Source organism: Mandrillus leucophaeus, unplaced genomic scaffold, assembly GCF_000951045.1.
Source record: "Mandrillus leucophaeus isolate KB7577 unplaced genomic scaffold, Mleu.le_1.0 Scaffold234, whole genome shotgun sequence".
NCBI lineage: Eukaryota > Metazoa > Chordata > Mammalia > Primates > Cercopithecidae > Mandrillus > Mandrillus leucophaeus.
Genome location: NW_012102410.1, coordinates 384163 through 396552, shown reverse-complemented (window position 1 = coordinate 396552; position 12390 = coordinate 384163). Strand labels below are relative to the sequence as shown.

At 57.7% G+C, this 12390-nt stretch overlaps 1 protein-coding gene across 2 annotated transcripts in view; it reads right to left on the bottom strand.

Annotated features, from left to right (window-relative positions):
* Positions 1-439: 439 nt before the first annotated feature.
* The window catches only part of TIMM44 (translocase of inner mitochondrial membrane 44 homolog (yeast)), a 20963-nt gene continuing 9012 nt past the window's right edge, over positions 440-12390 (bottom strand). For both annotated transcript variants that reach the window (XM_011982014.1, XM_011982013.1), the window contains exons 3-13: positions 11691-11861; positions 8686-8766; positions 7816-7965; positions 7590-7729; positions 7212-7297; positions 6571-6663; positions 6360-6484; positions 4879-4929; positions 1802-1891; positions 1434-1544; positions 440-1026 (exon numbers count right to left, since the gene is read on the bottom strand). In XM_011982014.1, the coding sequence (XP_011837404.1) occupies positions 907-1026; positions 1434-1544; positions 1802-1891; positions 4879-4929; positions 6360-6484; positions 6571-6663; positions 7212-7297; positions 7590-7729; positions 7816-7965; positions 8686-8766; positions 11691-11861 (1218 nt within the window). In that variant the 3' untranslated portion in view covers positions 440-906. The remainder of the gene's footprint in view (positions 1027-1433; positions 1545-1801; positions 1892-4878; positions 4930-6359; positions 6485-6570; positions 6664-7211; positions 7298-7589; positions 7730-7815; positions 7966-8685; positions 8767-11690; positions 11862-12390) is intronic.

Below are 12390 nucleotides of genomic sequence, written 5' to 3'. Positions count from 1 at the left end.
CCAGCCCCGGGGACCCGCGAGCACCCAAGACCTCGCCAGGGCGTGGGCAGCTGCCACTCCCACCTCCACTGGCACCTCGGCCCCCTCAGCCTGCCCTGTGCCTGCATTCTCCTCTGTGATAGACCCCACTCCAGACTCCGTTTGTGGGGGGACTTCAGTGTCCCTAAAACACTCATATGGGCACTCAAGCTCCCCTGGCCCTGGGGACCTCAATTCTCAGAGAGCTCAGGCAGGTCACTGGGATGAGTAAGTCCCCCTAGTTTTGTCTGTCACGGGCCTTGTCTTCCAACCCAGGGTCCAGCCCTGGGCAAGGCGTCCACCCACTGCAGCTGCAGTTCCTCGCTCGACCTTGACCGCCTCCCAGAGCAGCCGCCCGCTCCCACCCCCACCCTCGCCCCGGCCACTCCCGCGCCAGAGAAGACACTTCAGACTCCGGAGCTGCTCTTCTGCAATTCGGTGTTTTATTCTTTCCAAATCTCGGGCTTACGCACAGAATGGAAGAGCACTGTTAAAATAAAAAATGGACCTAAAGTGGCTTAGCTGACGTGACCAGCGGGCCACTGAGCAGTAGGTCCCGGGTCCCACCCTGCTGTGGAGGGAGTCCCTGGGCCCTGGGGCCTCTTGGCACTGGGTGGCCTGTGTGCACCCCAGGTGACCAGGCACCGGGACCCCTGCAGGGCAGAGCAACAGGGCAGGCGCCGGCCCTGGGGGGAGTGTCTCCAGCTGCCAGGCACCCGCAGCAGCCCGTTGTCCCCTCCCCGGCCAGCTGGTCTTGCAGCTCTTCTGGCAGAGCTGGGGGCAGAGCCCGCAGTCTTGTTCCCAGAGGTCTGGAGTTGCTGCAGGGGGTGTCGTGGTGCCTCTGTGCCTGATGACCCAGCCAGGGGCTCCCTAGCTGTGGCACCGCACTCAGAGGATCTGCTCGGTGCTGGAGGCTGAGATGTCCAGCAGCCGCCAGGCCGCGTAGGGGTTGAGCTCGTCCTGGTCTCGGCAGAGCGCCCACACATACAGCATCCGCAGCACCTTGTCCTGCAGGGTGGGGTGGGAAGGGTGCCGTTGAGAGGGGTGAGACAACCCAGGCGGCTCTGGGAGGGGCCAGGCTCTGTGGGGCAGGAGCCACCGGCAACCTCCCCCGGGGCTGGGAGCAGAGGCCAGCACAATTGCCTAGACTCAGGAACCACTCAGGCCTCGGTAAAAAAAAAAAAAAAAAAAAAAAAAAAATAAAGACGAGATGAAAAGCTGTATATTAGAACAAAAAAAAAGGTCTGCTGGTCTCCAACCTCCCTCAACCCCAAACTCTGGCCCAGGAGTTTCTCCGCATCCCCACCCAGTCCCAGGGCTTCGGGGCTCTGAGCTGGGGTCCCTGCCGGATGGCCACACACAGATCTTGGGGACAGGCGGTGCCGTCTGCCCGCCCCGTCCCGCTCCGCACTCACCGGGTCGCCCTCCACCACCTCGCCTTTAGGGTTCCGGACCACCATCACCAGCTGCGCCTGGAAAGTGATGATGAGCACCGGCCCCGGCTCCATCATCTTGCCCATGGCCAGCTGCAGAGGGGCCGAGAGGGGTGGGCCTCAGAGGACGGCCCTGCTGGGAGAAGGCTCCAGCACCAGGCCCTCCCCGTGGGCCCTGCCTCTCAGACCAGGCCCAGGCTTCCCTTGAGACCCTCCCCTGGGAGAAGCCCAAGACCTCTCGGATGAGCACATGGCCCCCAGCCCCTCGCAAGGCCACCTCCTGGGCCCTGTCTGGGCCATAGTTCCCACCCCTGATGGTGGCCCGGGCCCCTACTGCGAGAGGTGCTTACGTCAATGTTGTCAATGTCTAGGATGCGAGAATGGAACTGGAGACCCAGCGCCTTGGCCTGCTGGATGGGGTAGGCCAGCTGGCTGTAAGTCTGCAATGAGAGGCCGACGCGTCTGCGTGATGCCGCCAGGACAGGCGCCACGCCACACAGAGCCGCTGCCCACATGCCCTGGCGCCCTGCCGCCAGCCAGCAATGGCAGAGGCCAAGAACCCAAGTCCAAGTGGGAAGGCAGGTGCCACCCACTTACTGGCCCAGATCACACATTTCCCTCTCCTGGGAACCACACTCTATCCAGATGACCCAATGAAAACAGGATTAATCAGCAAAGTGGGTGATTCTCTTGGAACAAAATCCCAAATCCACTCCCAGAGCTAAGCTGGCGGCCCCTTGGCTGATCTTTAATACTTCCATATTCACCACACTCTGAATCTTGGCCTGAGATCAAACGCCTCTTCTAGGATCTGTCCTCAGCCCGAGGCTGCCTCTGTCACTGACCAACCCCCAGTGTCACCCTCAACCCCCTTGCGCCTGTGCCAGGCACAGGAAGCAGCCCCCAAGACACGTTTTCACTGGAGGTTTCTCTGGGCTTGGCATGAAACCATGAGATGTTCCGATAGCATCTACTTTTTATGGAAATGACTGATCCGCGGAGGGGAGGAAAAAAAAAACCCAGAGCCAATCCTACTTGTTCGGTTTCTTAAAGGTGACATTTTAAAAACACTTCTGTGGATGTGGCTGGAGCTTCAGCTGTTTCCAGGGCACCAGCAGCTTCCCGGCAAAGCGAGCCAGCTGTGGCGCAATGGTCCCAAGGTAAAAACAAAACAAAAAACCAAAAAAAAAAACAACAAAACAAAAAAAACACCAAAAAAAAAAAAAAAAAATCTACATCGAAACTCATAAATGCCTGCTGGATTAGTCACCATGCAGGGGAGTATTTAAAAAGAAAATCTGACATCTTCTCCTCTGCTTTTTCCAAGTTGTTTATGAGCTGGGTGCAGAATAGAATTAGCCAAGAAACATTCTGGATCGCTTAATACGAAGAAGCCGGGGAAAGAAACACACAGGTCGGGGAGCGAATAGGGTGAGATGAGGTGGCCTGAGGAGACGGGAGCTGGGAGCCCCACGGGGATGGACTGGGCCAGGGATAGGGAGGCTGCCAGGGATGGGGCAGACAGCTGGACCGGACCCCAGGTACGCGGTGCTGCTGGTGGCCCCCGAACCCCAAGCTTTGACTCCGAGAAGCAATTGGGGCCTCATCAGGACACACAGCTCCTTCCTGTGTGGGAAGACCATCGATGTTTTGTTTGGATCTATGTTTCAGGATCGTGTCGTGAGGACAGCTAATGGGTCCGAGAAACTCGGCAGGCCCTGGAGGCTCTCCAGGGCCTGGGGCGGGGCACCCAGTGCCATAACCTCACCTGCGCCCCCATAGGTGGCGGCCCCGGGTCACCGATGAAAGCTCCCCCCACCCTTCCAGGGGCTGTTTGGTTACCAGGGTTACCTCTGCGGGTTCCCTCTGGCCCGAGGCCAGCACTGCCCTGGTTTCTGTGATCACACTTCATTCTCACGACTCCTGGGAGGTGAGCACAGGACTCTGCTCTGGCCTGGGAAGTGGGGTGGGTGACGCCTTCAAACCCCACTTGGCTCCCAGCCCCCACAGTCATGTGGGAGACCCACACTCTCCCTGACCCCCTGCCCCAGCATGCACCCCAGGCCACTGCAGCCACCAGAAACAGGGCAGTCAGGCCCCCGAAGACCTCATTTTGCTTCACGGCTGCAATCACCTCTCCTGGGACTCTCTTTCACTAAAATTATTATTTCCTTTTTATTCTTTTTCCAGACAGTCTCGCTCTGTCACCCAGGCTGGAGTGCAGTGGCGCAATCCCGGCTCACTGCAACCTCTGCCTCCTGGGTTCAAGCAGTTCTCCTGCCTCAGCCTCCTGAGTAGCTGGGACTACAGGTGTCCACCACCAGGCCTGGCTAATTTTTGTATTTTTAGTAGAGATGGGGTTTCATCATGTGGGCCAGACTGGTCTCGAACTCCTGACCTCAGGCAATATGCCCACCTCAGCCTCCCAAAGTGCTGGGACTACAGGCGTGAGCCAACACGCCCGGCCTATCATTTCCTTAGTGACAGTGTCTTGCTCTGTCACCCAGGCTGGAGTGCTGTGGTGCGATGACTCACTGCAGCCTTGACCTCCTGGGCTCAAGTGATCCTCCCACCTCAGCCTCTCTAATAGATGGGACAACAGGTGCCTGCCACCATGCTTGGCTCATTTTTTTCTTTTTGGAGACAGAATCTTGCTCTGTTGCCCAGGCTGAAGTACAGTGGCACGACCTTGGCTCACTGCAACCTCCGCCTCCTGGATTTAAGCAATTCTACTGCCTCAGCCTCCCCAGTAGCTGGGATTACAGACATGCACCAGCACGCCTGGCTAATTTTTTTATTTTAGTAGAGATGGGGTTTCACCATGTTGCCCAGGCTGGTCTCGAACTCCTGACCTCAAGTGATCCGCCTGCCTCGGCCTCCCAAAGTGCTGGGATTACAGGCGTGAGTCGCTGCGCCCGGCCACTTGGCTCATTTTAAATTTTTTTTGTAGAGACAGCATCTTGCTGTTTCCCAGGCTAGTCTTGAATGCCTGGGCTTAAACGCCTTGGGCTGCTGGGATTGAAGGCATGGGCCACAGCGCCCAGACCTAACCAAAATTATTTTAAGATTGGACGCCCAGTAAAATTGGTGGCTTTGTGATCTCTCACAGGCCCAGGGGACACCCCCAGCCAGCCATCTCTTAGACACCAGCCCAGAGAAGGATTCTCCCTAACCGAGTTTACAGTCTGGGAGCAAAGGACTGGCGGGTGACCCGGTGTCCAGCCTGAGAGCCCAGATGTGTAACACGCTGAGGAATGGAAGGTCGGGGCGGGCGGTGTCAGGCTCCCGGAGGGTGAGACGTGAGGACCCGCCCACCAGGAGCCCAGGTCCTGCCTGTCGGGAGCTACCCTAACGAAGCCACCGAAATGGAACTTCTCCATGGTGATTTTTTAGGCCTTAAAAAAAAAAAAAAAAAGGCAGTACTCACAGCTTCATAGCACCAGTCTTTGAGAATGTCAAGCTCTCCAGAAATCATGGCCTAAAAAGGAAGGGGAAAATAAGCACCAGAACAAGAGTGGGCTTTTCAGGCAGCAGGCGAGGTCCCAGGAACATTCTCCAGTGGTGCGGGGGGTTTCCTTGGACACCCCCAGCTGCCACCTGTGGGGCACAGGTGGAGCTGTGGCACTGGGTGTCCCTCCCCAGGCCCGTCCCTGCTGGTGTGAGTGCCTGGCTCTGGCCTGGGCACAGGCGGAGGGCAGCCTGCGGATGACCACCCAGGAGGCACCCCGGGGGGGACCCCGTGGAACCGGAGGTCTGGCTGGGGTGGCTGGGGACCCAGCTTTCAGCCTGGTCAGGAATCCGAGCCAGGGAGATGAGGACCCACACTCCGGCTCCCGCAGTGAGCCCATGTCCTCTGTCCCCCGCGGGACCACGTTTCGGACTGCAAGGCCCACCATGGGACCGGCTGCCTCCTAACGGCTGGGGGCAGCGAGAGGGAGGGTGGGCTGCAGGGGGCGGGACTGGGCTGGGAGCTGCTTCCACAGGATCCCAGAGCCTGGGCCGGATCCGATGCGGGGGAGGGAGGCGCCTGAAGCGGGGAGAAGAGCGGGAAGGCGCCGGATGCTGGTGGTGAAAACTGTGAGCGGCAGGGGGCGGGTGGCCAGAACACTCGGCTCCCACCACCCAGCCCGGAAGGCGCTGCGTGCTCAGGCTGCTGTTCTGGGGCATGGCGCCCATCTGCACCGCCTCCCAGCCCTGCCTGAAGTGGCGGGAAGGATACGGGAAACTGGAGGAGGAAGGGGACGCTGGGCGGCGGCCAGCGGGGCCGAGGATGGAGAGTCCCATGAACGGCCTTCCAGAGGCCTGGCCCGACTGGGCCGAAGGTGTCCAGGCTCCTCCTGCATCCTGGGGGCTGCAGAGAGGCAGAGGCAGCAGGGAAGACAAGAGGCCGCCGACCTCAGGGAGAGGCTTGTAGGGGGCGGGCTGCAGCATGACGCTGAGCAAGATACCCTCATCTATAAGCCCAACGAGGGTCTGGTTGCCAGGGACGGCACCGTGAGGGAACCCCCTTGGCTGCAGGTCTGGGTCAGAGGTGGCCTGGGGCCAGCTCTGATGTCTGAGGACGGACGCCCACTTCTCCCAAGGGGCGAGGGGCTCCAGGCACCTGAAATAAACCCTAGACTCCAGCAGCTGCTCCCAGCAACCTCAAGGGAACAACAGCCTCAGGCAGGAGGAGTGAGGGAAACAGCACCTGGAGGCACTGGAGGTGCCAGGAAGGCCCAGGAAGGGCTTCGGGCATAGCTCGTGGGGCACCTGCAGCCAGGCAGGAGCCCGTGTGCAACCAGCCTCCTCAGAAAACAGCCTCGGCAGCGGAGTTCCCTGGCAGCACCCAGGGTGCCGACTGGGGCGGGGGAGGTGGTGGAGCCAGGACCTGCCACCTGGGAGGGCTCCTGGGGGCGCGGCACCCACCTCCAGGACATTGGGGATGATGTCGTTCTCGCACTGCTTCAGAAACCGGTCCTTGTCAAAGGCTGGGTCCACCCGGAGGATCTCTGTGAGAACCTCCGACATCTCCGTCTTGGAGAACAGGCCCCCTGCAGGGAGCGGAGCCGGGAGTTTAGGGAGGGCCAGGGACCCCACCCCACCACCAGCCTTCGGGGTCCGGGGATGACTCACTCACCCAGCAAGTCGGTGACCTTGTCCGTAAGGGCCCGGGATGCCCGGATGAACGCGTTGTCGCTTTCATCATACTTCATCTTCATCTCGAAGAACCCTGTGGATGACAGGGCAGGTGCTGGAGAAGGGGCCCCTTCCAGAAACACGCCCCTCCCTCACAGCTGCCAGGGGCTCTCTGTGGCCCCTGCGGGATCCACCCTGACGGGTGGGGTCAGGGAGGGGACGGCTGTGGGCCTGCATCCTCATCTGTGCTTGCGGACCGCTGCCTGCCCACCTACCTGGCCAGGCGCAGAGGCACCTCAGCTGCGGCCCTAGCGGGGCTGTGTAAGTTATGGGCCGCCACCCCGCTGGCTGTTGCTTTCACTACAAAGGAAACACAGGCCTCTAGCAGTCCGCACAGGACAAGGGACAGGGGCCTGCGGCTCATTTCGGGGCCCTGACTGTGCTTATGAGGGAACGCCTGGCTTCTGGCGGCAGAAGGTACACCGCACCATCAGGTGACTGCAAAGAAGTGACCGGCCCACTCTGACCCTGGCCGCCTCCTTTGCAAAATGGGGCTCTGTCTTGTGCCCAATGCAGGATCACCCTGCGGTCCGCCGACTGCCCGGGACACGGTCACCTGCCCTCTGAGACACCCGCACTCACGGTTAAACACCACGTTGTTCTCCTTGAAGTCCTTCCACTGCTGGTACCACTTGGAGTCCTTGTGCAGCACGACCCCCAGGGCCTCCCTGGGGAAGAGAGTGGGCGCTGGAGTGAGCGGCGGTGCCGGGGCCACCCTGTGCCCTCCTGTGGCTGCAGGGAGGGGCAGCAGAGGACAGCAGGCAGCTGAGACCTCAAACCTAGGGGCTCTGAGGACCCCGCCCTTACCTCTCACCCTCAAATTTGAGGGAGCCGGGAACCTTGGGCAAAAGGCAAACTCAAGAAACGGACCCAGGAGGGAACCATTGGTGGGCGCCCGAAAGAGACAGCAGTGAAAGCTGCCCAAAATGGGGGCAGCGAGGGCCACAGGCTGGCACCTACTCATTTGGCTCAAACACTTTCTCCTCCTTGAACTTCTCTCCCGCAAACTCCGTTCTCTTCCGGAGTCGCTGGGGCCTCCGGTAGGGCCCGGTCTGCCCCAGGACGCTGTCGTCAATTTCCTTCTTCACCGACTCCACCCCCTGCGAGGGAGGCACAGCGGGGCTGGGGTGGGTGTCTGGGGTTCAGCCGCCCCAGGCTACACGCCCTGGCCCAGGCCTGGGCTCACCTGGGAGAGGGCTCTGAAGGCCGCCGTCCTGCCCAGCTTCTCCCCACCTTTGGATACCGACTCGGCTGACTGCTTGGCTGTCTTGGCTGCTTCTTCCACACCCTCCTTGATTTTCCGACCCAGATCACTTTTACTGACTTCATGAAGGCTCTACTGAGACAGACACAGAGAGGCGGCATTGGCACCAGCCCCGAGGGCAGGGGGTGGGCAGAAGGAATTAATTCTTGCCAGAGAGAAGGGCAGATCTGGCTCCCTGAGGCCGGCAGAGGCCTTCTGTGCTCCTGTGGTGCGCGGAACCCCCAGAGCCATGAGAACACCGCCATGGCTTCCAGGGTGCTGGCCCCTGGGCTCTGAGTGAGACGCTGGGTCAACTGGCCCCTCTCCAAAATGGGGAGGAGTCCCCTGGAGACCCGGGAACTGCCTGGCAGCAAGGATTCCCAAGGAGGGGATCCCAGGGGACGAAGGGCGGGCAGGTCGCCCCATGCTGGACAAAGTTGGACAGAATAGGCAACAGGAGAGCCCGCAGCACCCCAGGAATCCTCGCTCCTGCCTCTACCCTCGGGAGGCGGTGGAAGCGGCCCCTCCCCTCCTATTTTTAGGCAGGAAAAACATTTTCATGTTCTCCTCGAGTCCTGGCTGGTAGCACTTACTGCTGCCGACTTACTGGGTCAACTGTCATGCAAGGTTGCCAGTCTGACCTCACCCTGCGTGTGCCCAGAACTCCTGAAACCTTCCCGAGGGTGGCAGCACGCCCCATGCCACCCACTGCTGCCAAGCCGCCCCCACCCAGGATCCCACTCTTCCTCCAGCCTCCAGCGGCCGGGGCACTTCGATGGCCCCAGCAGCTCCAGGCAGGCATGGCACTGTTACCTCCTTCACGGTGCCCGTCAGCTCCCCAAGCTTCTTCCGTAGCACCTCGCTCGTCCGCATGGTTTCTGACTCGATGGTTTTCTAGGTAAAGAGCATTGTGTCCTTTTTTTTTTTTCTTTTTTTGAGACGACGTCTCACTCCGTTGCCCAGACTGGAGTGCAGTGGCATGATCTCAGCTCACTGCAACCTCCTCCACCCAGGTTCAAGTGATTTTCCTGCCCTACCTTCCCAAGTAGCTGGGATTACAGGGCCCACCACCATGCCTGGCTAATTTTTGTATTTTCAGTAGACAGGGTTTTACTACGTTGGCCAGGCTGGTCTCACATTTCTAACCTCAAGTGATCCACCTGCCTCGGCCTCCCAAAGTGCTGGGATTACAGCCGTGAGCCACTGTGCCTGGCCAAGCATTGTGTCTTTAAGTCTGTGTGTTCTGACACGGCAGTGACATTTCTCTTATAGCCAAAGGTCCAAGAGGCATTTTCTCAACAGCCCCTCTGTCCCCGCACCTGCCAGCACGCGCTGCCTCCAGGGCCCCCGGCTGCCCATATGGCTTGGATTGAGGGTCTCCGCAACGGTGAGCTCCGTGCCCAGAGGCCGGCAGGCTTGGGTCCCTGCTTGGCAGCTACCACCTGAGAACAGGAGGCCCAGCCTTCGCCTTTCACTCAGTGGTAGGAGGTGGCCTTGCTTGTCATCACTGTGCCCCTCATCCAGCCTCCAGCCACCACAGCTTGGTCTTACGTCTCCCGCCCCATCCATCCCACTCCAAACTCAGCCTGCTCTGTCTTCAGATGACCCCTGCATTCATGATAAAGAAGGGCTGGGCATGTGAGCTGTAGTCCCAGCTCTTTGGGAAGCTGAGATGGGAGGATCACTTGAGCCCAGGAGTTCGAGACCAGCACAGGCAACATGGAGAGACCCTGTCTCTAGAAACATAAAAAAATTAGCCAGATGTGGTATCCCATGCCTTTAGTCACAGCTACTCAGGAGGCTGAGGTGGGAGAATCACTTGAACATGGGAAGGTCAGGACTGCAGTAAGCTGTGATCATACCACTGCACTCCAGCCAGGGTGACAGAGCAAGACCCTGTCTCAAAAAACCAAACTAGGCTGGGCACGGTGGCTCATGCCTGTAATCCCAGCACTCTGGGAGGCCAAGGTGGATGAATCACCTGAGGTCAGGAGTTCAACACCAGCCTGGCCAACGTGATGAAACCCCATGTCTACTAAAAACACAAAAATTAGCCGGGCGTGGTGGCACACGCCTCTAATCCCAGCTACTCGGGAGGCTGAGGCAGGAGAATCGCTTGAACCCAGGGAGGCAGAGGTTGCAGTGAACTGAGACCGAACCACTGCACTCCAGCCTGGGTGACAGAACGGAACTCCATCTCAAAAGAGAAAAACAAAAAACAAACAAAAAAAAAAACCACAAACTAAACCAAAGCAAACCAAATTCCACGGGTCCCGTGGCAGGTGCATCTCTGAGGCTCAGCGCTCACTGCTAAGATGGGACACGGTACCCGCCTCGCAGGGCCCTTACAAATAAAGGAACGCAGAGCCATTCCCAGAAGCCAGGGCTTGGCAGCTGCTCAAGAAGAGAAGTCACAATTAATAATCACAGGCTGGGAGCAGTGGCTCACACCCGTAATCCCAGCACTTTGGGAACCTGAGACGGGCAGATCACTTGAGGCCAGGAGTTTGAGACCAGCCTGGCCAACATGGTGAAGAAACCCCATCTCTACAAAAAGAAATACAGGGCTGCGCGCGGTGGCTCACGCCTGTAATCTCAACACTCTGAGAGGCCAAGGCAGGTGGATCATTTGAGGTCAGGAGTTCAAGGCCAGCCTGACCAACATGGTGAAACCCTATCTTTACTAAAAATACAAAAATTAGCTGGGTGGTAGTGGTACGTGCCTGTAATCCTAGCTACGCAGGAGGCTGAGGCAGGAGAATTGCTTGAGCCTAGGAGGCAGAGGTTGTGGTGAGCCAAATCGTACCACTGCACTCCAGCCTGGGCAACAGAGTAAGACTGTCTCAAAAAACAACAACAACAACAAATCAGCTCGGTGTGGTGGCGGCCGCCTGTAATCCCAGCTACCTGGGAGGCTGAGGCAGGAGAATCATCTGAACCCAGGAGCCAGAGGTTGAAGTGAGCCAAGATGGCGCCACTGCACTCCAGCCTGGGTGACACAGCAAGACTCCATCTCATAAAACAAAACAAAATGAAATAAAATAAAATAAAATAAAATAAAACAAAATAAAATAAAATAAAATAAAATATCAGCGCCATCACCCAGTTTCCACCCGGCTCCACTCAGAGGGCTACAGCTGGGAGCTCTCAGGAGTGCTGCAGCCCAAAGCTGGTGTGCATGAAGGGCCTGGGGGCCTGTGAAGATGCGGGTGCTGGCCTGGCAGTTTAGGAGGGTGTGAGCCTCTGCGCTGCTCATCCCCTCCCAGGAGCAGCCACTGCTGCTGGTCTGGGGACCATGCTTCAAGCTGTACAGAACGCTGCATGGTCGCATGGCAGAACCCAGAGGCCTGGAGACCCGCTCTGTCCCCTGGCTCCCTCTCACTAGTGCATCAGAGCAGTGACCTCACTTCCTCACAAGCCACCCTGTCCCCAGCCGTCCAGCTCTGAGCTCCTCTGGCTGTCCCTGGCCTGGAGAAACCCTGGCCCTGGAAACAAACATGTCAACCAAGAAAGGTAAGAAGCAAAGGGGCCTAATGCGGTGGCTCACGCCTGTCAACCCAGCACTTTAGAAGGCTTAGGAGGGCGGATCACTTGAGGTCAGGAGTTCGAGACCAGCCTGGCCAACATGGTGGAACCCCGTCTCTACTAAAAATATAAAAATTAGCTGGGCGTGGTGTTGCCTGCCTGTAATCCCAGCTATTTAGGAAGCTGAAGCAGGGGAATCACTTGAACCTGGGAGGCAGAGGTTGCAGTGAACCAAGATCGCGCCACTACACTCCAGCCTGGGTGGGGGAAAAAAAAGCAGCAAAGAAACTCACGTATTTCCTTCTGGCCTCCTGGAGCACGTCTGATTCTTCTAGCCTTCTGGCCTCGTCACGGAATTTTTTTATACTTTCTTTCATTTCTTTGTTTTTGGCTAATTCTTGTTTGACATTATCTAGCAAGCCGGACAGAAAGCCTTTTCTGTTTCCAGAAGAATATGATTTGGACTAGAAAGAATATACAAGAAAAAAAATTTAAAGAACATACTAGAAGAACATACAATGAACTGCCCCACAGAGGGACTCTGAGGGATTTTTCTAAATGTTCTCTTTTCTGTTGATATACATTTAATGATGATTAACTATCTCTTTTATAATAATAATAATAAAAGACAAAGAAACAGCAGGTGATAAAAGGATGTATATCCAGACAATAGGATATTATTCAGTGCTGAAAAAAAATGAGCTCTCAGCCAGGTGCAGTGACTCACACCTGTGATACCAGCACTTTAGGAGGCTGAGGAGGGAGGATTGCTTGAGGCCATGAGTTTGAGACTAACCTAGGCAACAGAGCACCCTATTTAAAAAACAGGCCGGGTGCGATGGTTCACGCCTGTAATCCCAGTACTTTGGGAGGCTGAGGTGGGCAGATTACCTGAGGTAAGGAGTTTGAGACCAGCCTGGCCAAAATGGTAAAACCTCGTCTCTACTAAAAATGCAAAAGTTAGCCGGGCATAGTGGTGTGTGCCTTTAGTCC